Genomic DNA, 5,397 nt, shown 5'->3' with positions numbered 1-5,397 from the left:
CGGATTTGCTTTTTCCTTCTTTTGAGGTCTTTATATGGTGCTTGCTTCCTGTTTGCACATCTCTCTTTCGGAGGATTGCAAACTTTCTGATGATCGTCGAAGAGTTGAGGAGTTGAGTGTTGATCTGATTGCTCGATAACCCCTTGTCGAATTTTGAGCCTTCTTAGGCATTAAATGATTGTCGAAGGACTCAGGGATCCTGGGTGTCGACAAGAACCTCCTGGCTTTATAATGATCGGACCATGTAAGTCTCGCAGGATTGGATCTCTTTTGGGGACCCTGGGATCGCTTAGAGGTTTTAAATAATATTGGGACCCGGAGGTCCCTTCTTAAGGAACCCGTAAGTTCTGGACCCTGAGGTCTCGAATTGGACTTGTAGTCCCTCGACCCTGAGGTCTTTTTCTATGAAACCCGTAGGTTATTGACCCTGAGGCCTTGGATTAGACTCGTGGTCCTTGGACCCCGAGGTCCTTTTAAGGAACCCGTAGGTTCTTGGCTCTAAAGCCTATCTGAGCCCGGAGTTCTTTCTCAGAACCCGGAATTAAGTTTTAAAGGGACCGCATTCTACCACCCTAGGTGTGGCCACTCTCGGTACCTGTTGGGTATCGCTTTCTACCGCTCGTGTCTAGTCACTATCGAGTTCCCGTGCTGCACTCTGCTTTCTGCATAAAGCCACTATCAGTCTTAGAGGGTGCTGGTGTGGGTGAAAACCCAAGTGCCAGACATACGCTGTTTTCCACGTCTAGAGAAACAGGATATTATCAAGGTGCTCCCGGACTTTTGCACTTGCTCAGTGGAAATTATACCTCGTGTCCCCTGTATTAATTTAGCACATAGCGTTTTAATACAGGTACCTTTCACTTTTTGGTATTTTAGTTTGGGACCCGATATGCATGAGGCTATACAGGGGGTTTAGGTAGTATTGACGGCATACTTGGGCTTGCGCAGACCCATTCCTACCTTATGTCTCATACCCGTTTTGTTTTTGTGTGGTTGTGCCACTTATCATTGAGGGTTGGCCAGGATCGGAGGTCTCTTTGACCTGATCCAGCTTGTTTGCCCCTTTAAGTATTATGGTACTCGTACTCTCTCTGTTAGGGGATTTTTATGTAGGCTCTTTGTGAGTACTACGGAACGATGGATAAGCAAGTAAACCGAGGGTGTTTGTATGTATTTCGTGAGGATTTAGAGATGATAATGAAGAAATAGGCTTGAAGAGACTTTTATTAGATAGAACGAACAAGATTGCAAGGTATTGAGTAAGAACCCTAATTCTACCCGTCTAGTCCTAGTCTCTAAGCCCTGGAGAAGTCGATCCCTTGCTTGAGGGCTCTTGTCGCTCTTATATAGTCGTCTAGAAGTCGGTTTCATAAGGTTAAACTCTTCCATATTCGGAAATATGGAAGGTTCTCCTTGTCGAAAATTTTCAATTCCTTGGAAGGAAGTAGGGTCCAGGGACCGAGCTTAAGGTTCCCTCCGGCGGGGACCCGGGGAACCCATTTACCAGGGATCCAGGGATCTGAGTCCTGCCTGGAGGCTGGTGGAAATAATACCGGGATATTTTTCCCCAACACTCTCTTATAGTTGGAACTATTTTATTACATAGGCTATGTCCATAGACTTTCAGCGTACTATGAGTAGAAAAACATAATGCTTAAATAGAAGATAGAATAATTATATAGAAATCCTGGTCCGGAGACCGTACAAGATATCAGCTTGCGAGATACCCCGGTTGTTAGGCCATGTTTTACCTCTTATTGCTGCGCGACCCGTGGGGTTTGAGTTGCTTTCGAGACGAATGTCTTCGTTGGAGGGTTCCTTCATCCTCTGCAGGGTTCTGCATCTTTTTGAATCTAGGGACCTCGTTTGGGAGCTGTTTCATGCCCCAGCCCTTGCGGATCTCTGTGTTGTTGACGTTCGGGGGCCATTGTGTCTCCTATCGATGGAGGTTTTCAGCGCCTCCATGAAGCATGTGGCCGCCTTCGTCCACTGGAGCAAAAGGGTTCGGAGGTCCCCTATCTCCGTCTGGTGCCTGCTGGGGGCTCTCTTCCGAGGGGGTTTTGTCGAGGTGTTTGTGCCCCACTCGTTTATCTGCGAGACCGCCGGTTGATAACTGTTGAAGTTTCTTGTTATCTAGTCTATGTGAGGCGGAGGACGAGAGTCTTGCGGGGACCAGATTTTGCGAGCATGTGTAGCTTTGAAGGTTCTTAAGGGAGACAATACGAAGCGGTCGACGTAAGCTCTCTGGGAGTTTTTTGGATATAGGGTCCGGACCCTGCAGAAGGTTCCTGGATTGCCCCTGTTGTTGACCCCTGATTCCCGATTCCGCGGGATCTGAGGTCTCCTCTGTAATTGCTATAAGACCTTGGTCTTCCCCTTTAAGGTGGTCTGGTAGCAGGACCTAGAATTCTACTGGTCGCCTCGGATTGCTCTGATGCCCCAGGGTGTAGGGAACTTCACTATTTGATGGAGGGTTGAAGGGACTGCTCCCATGTCGTGAATCCAGGGTCGTCCTAAGATCATGTTGTCTGCCGATTGGTAGTCCACGACCAGGAATTTGGTAGATAGGTTGATCCCTTCAGCATATAATAGTAGAACAACCTCCCCAGCGGTTTGCTTGTCCTCGCCGCTGAACCCGATGAGTGGAGTTAGTTTGCGTGTCAGGGTATTCTCCTCTAACCGTAGGTCTTGGTACACCGTCAGGAAGATGATATTGCTGGAGGACCCGTTGTCTACTAGTATACTTTTCACCAAACAGTTCGCTATGGTGAGAGAGACAACAAGAGCATCATGGTGGGGAGCTAATATCTTCTCTTGCTCCTTAGCTGTGAAGTTTATTTCGTCGGTACCTAGAAGTAGGCATTTAGGTTGAGCAGTCTCCAGGCCGTGTTTAGCATTACGGGTGCTCTTCTTCGCAGCTGCATGACTCACACCACTTACTTCAAAGCCTCCTGAGATGACATGAATCACCCGATCCTGGCGAGGTGGTGAGCTTGGTGCGTCTCCTTTGGATTTCCATGATGCTTCTTTGCTGAGATGAGCCTTGGCTTTCTCTGAAAGGAATTCTCGGAGATGCCCCTTTTGGAGCAGTTCGTTGACCTCGATCTTCTGGGCGACGCAGTCTTCAGTTTTGTGGCCGTGATTGCGATGGAAGTCGCAACAGAGTCCCGGGTTCCATAATGAGTCAGGTGCTTCCATCTTTGGGGGCCACTTGACCTGTTGGCCCATCTGCCTCAGCGTGTTGACCAGCTCTGGTGTGGATATTGAGAGATGGGAGATATTGGAACCTGCCCCCGCTCCTGCTTCCAGAGTCCTTGGATCCCTTTTGGGAGGATCTTTCTTCTCGGTCTCCCCGGTCTGATCGGGTGGACCTCTGATCCTGTTTGGGCTGAGCCTTGGCACGGCTAGCGACGTCCTCTTCCCACTTCACATGTGCCCACACTCGGGATAGCACATCCTCCATGATTTTGCAAGGGTACATGGTTAGCTCTTTGTAGAGCCCTCCGTCTGGAAGTAGGCCTCTCTTGAAGGCAGAGATTGGGGTAGGGATGTTGCATTCAGGGACCGCTACCTTCTCTTGATTGAAACGGGCTATGTAGTCCCGCAGGGGTTCTACTCGATGCTAGAGGATCTCGTAGAGACCGTCTGAAGTCTTCTCCAGGCTCCTGCTACTCGCGAATTGTTCTACGAACTTGTCTCTCAGGCCGGCAAAGGAAGAGATGGACCTGGTAGGGAGATTGATATACCATTGCAAGGCGGGTCCAATCAGAGTGGAGCCGAACCCTTTACACATGGTAGCTTCTCGGGACTCCTTGGGGAGCGCAACCGCTAGCATCCTCTGTTTATATTGTGCGATATGATCGTCGGGGTCTCCGATGCCATCGTACATCTTGATGTTGGGGAAAGAGAATTTCCGAGGCATCTCGACTGAGGCGATCTCCTCCGCGAAGGGAGTATCTGTGTACGAGTCGGGGTTGCTCCTCCGGCTTGGGGGAGCTACTCCTGGTAGACGTTCCACCATGGATTGCATGGCGTCAAACCTCTTCGAAAACATCTGCTCCATATAGGCAGTTATGGAAGACTCGGCTGCCGTCTTCTCGGGCTCTTCTTTCTCGTGTTCAGGTTCGGAATCACTTTCCTCTAGGTCATTGATCTGGTGATCGTCGATTCCTTTCCGTGTTGCTCCGGCCGCTCCGGATGCAGGAGTCGCGTTAGTGGTGCCTTCTCCGGTGTTGGGAGTGCTCAGGTTTCCCATAGGTTGAACCCGAGTGTTGAAGCGACGCTTCTTGCTGCTCGCAATGTTGGGAGCTTTGTTCTGGTCTCGGAGTGCAGCGTTCTCCGTCTGTAGTTGGTTGAGTTTCACGGCGCTTAACTCCAGCTGTTTGGAGTGTTCACCAAATTTTTCCTTCAGGCTCTGAAACTCGGAGGAAAACTCTGGATTTTCGGTTGTTTCCCGAGCCTTGTGCAAGTCGGTTACTTGGCTCTGCAGTCCGTCGATCTGTGTTGAAGCTCGGCTTCTCTTGGCATAAATTCTGATGGATTATCTTGCTCATCCACCGCCATCGTCACGTAGCTTAGGTTACTCCCCTCGTTCTAGCGCCGAACTGTTAGGGGATTTTTATGTAGGTTCTTTGGGAGTACTACGGAACGATGGATAAGCTAGTAAACCGAGGGTGTTTGTATGTATTTCGTGAGGATTTAGAGATGATAATGATGAAATAGGCTTAAAGAGACTTTTATTAGATAGAACGAACAAGATTACAAGGTATTGAGTAAGAACCCTAATTCTACCTGTCTAGTTCTAGTCTCTAAGCCTTGGAGAAGTCGATCCCTTGCTTGAGGGCTGTTGTCGCTCTTATATAGTCGTCTAGAAGGCGGGTTCATAAGGTTAAACTCTTCCATATTCGGAAATATGGAAGGTTCTCCTTGTCAGAAATTTCCCATTTCTTGGAAGGAAGCAGGGTCCAGGGATCGAGCTTAAGGTTCCCTCCGGCGGGGACCCGGGGAACCCATTTACCAGGGATCCGGGGATCTGAATCCTTCCTGGAGGCTGGGGGAAAGAATACCGGGATATTTTTCCCCAACACCACCACCTGTTCCGGTCATGCGCCCCATAGAACAGATGACTCCTATCACCTACAAGGCCATGTGCCCATCCAGGCTACGTGCCTCCATCAGAGCTACGTACTCCTTAGGCCATGCGCCCACTTAGGCTCCGCGCCTCCACCAATACATGAACTACGAACGGCTTGATCCCTCATTGATGGGTACGTAGGCAATCCCCCCTGAAGGATGCAGCTATAAATCCCAAACATCTTCCTCGGTTCCTCAAGGACCAACCTTGGTAACCGGAACCCTCAACTACATATCAGGAGGCACCCACGGACCAATCCTGGA

General features: G+C 49.6%; 1 protein-coding gene across 1 annotated transcript; it reads right to left on the bottom strand.

The window, feature by feature from the left end:
• Positions 1-2,409: 2,409 nt before the first annotated feature.
• LOC106302579 lies at positions 2,410-3,228 on the bottom strand. The gene has a single exon (XM_013739055.1). It carries the CDS (start codon positions 3,226-3,228, stop codon positions 2,410-2,412), a length of 819 nt encoding a protein of 272 aa, XP_013594509.1.
• Between the last annotated feature and the right edge of the window lie 2,169 nt (positions 3,229-5,397).

This window comes from Brassica oleracea, chromosome C7 (assembly GCF_000695525.1).
Source record: "Brassica oleracea var. oleracea cultivar TO1000 chromosome C7, BOL, whole genome shotgun sequence".
NCBI classification, from domain to species: Eukaryota; Viridiplantae; Streptophyta; class Magnoliopsida; order Brassicales; family Brassicaceae; genus Brassica; species Brassica oleracea.
The sequence above is the reverse complement of the archived record's forward strand: the minus strand, read 5'-3'. Positions and strand labels throughout refer to the sequence as shown.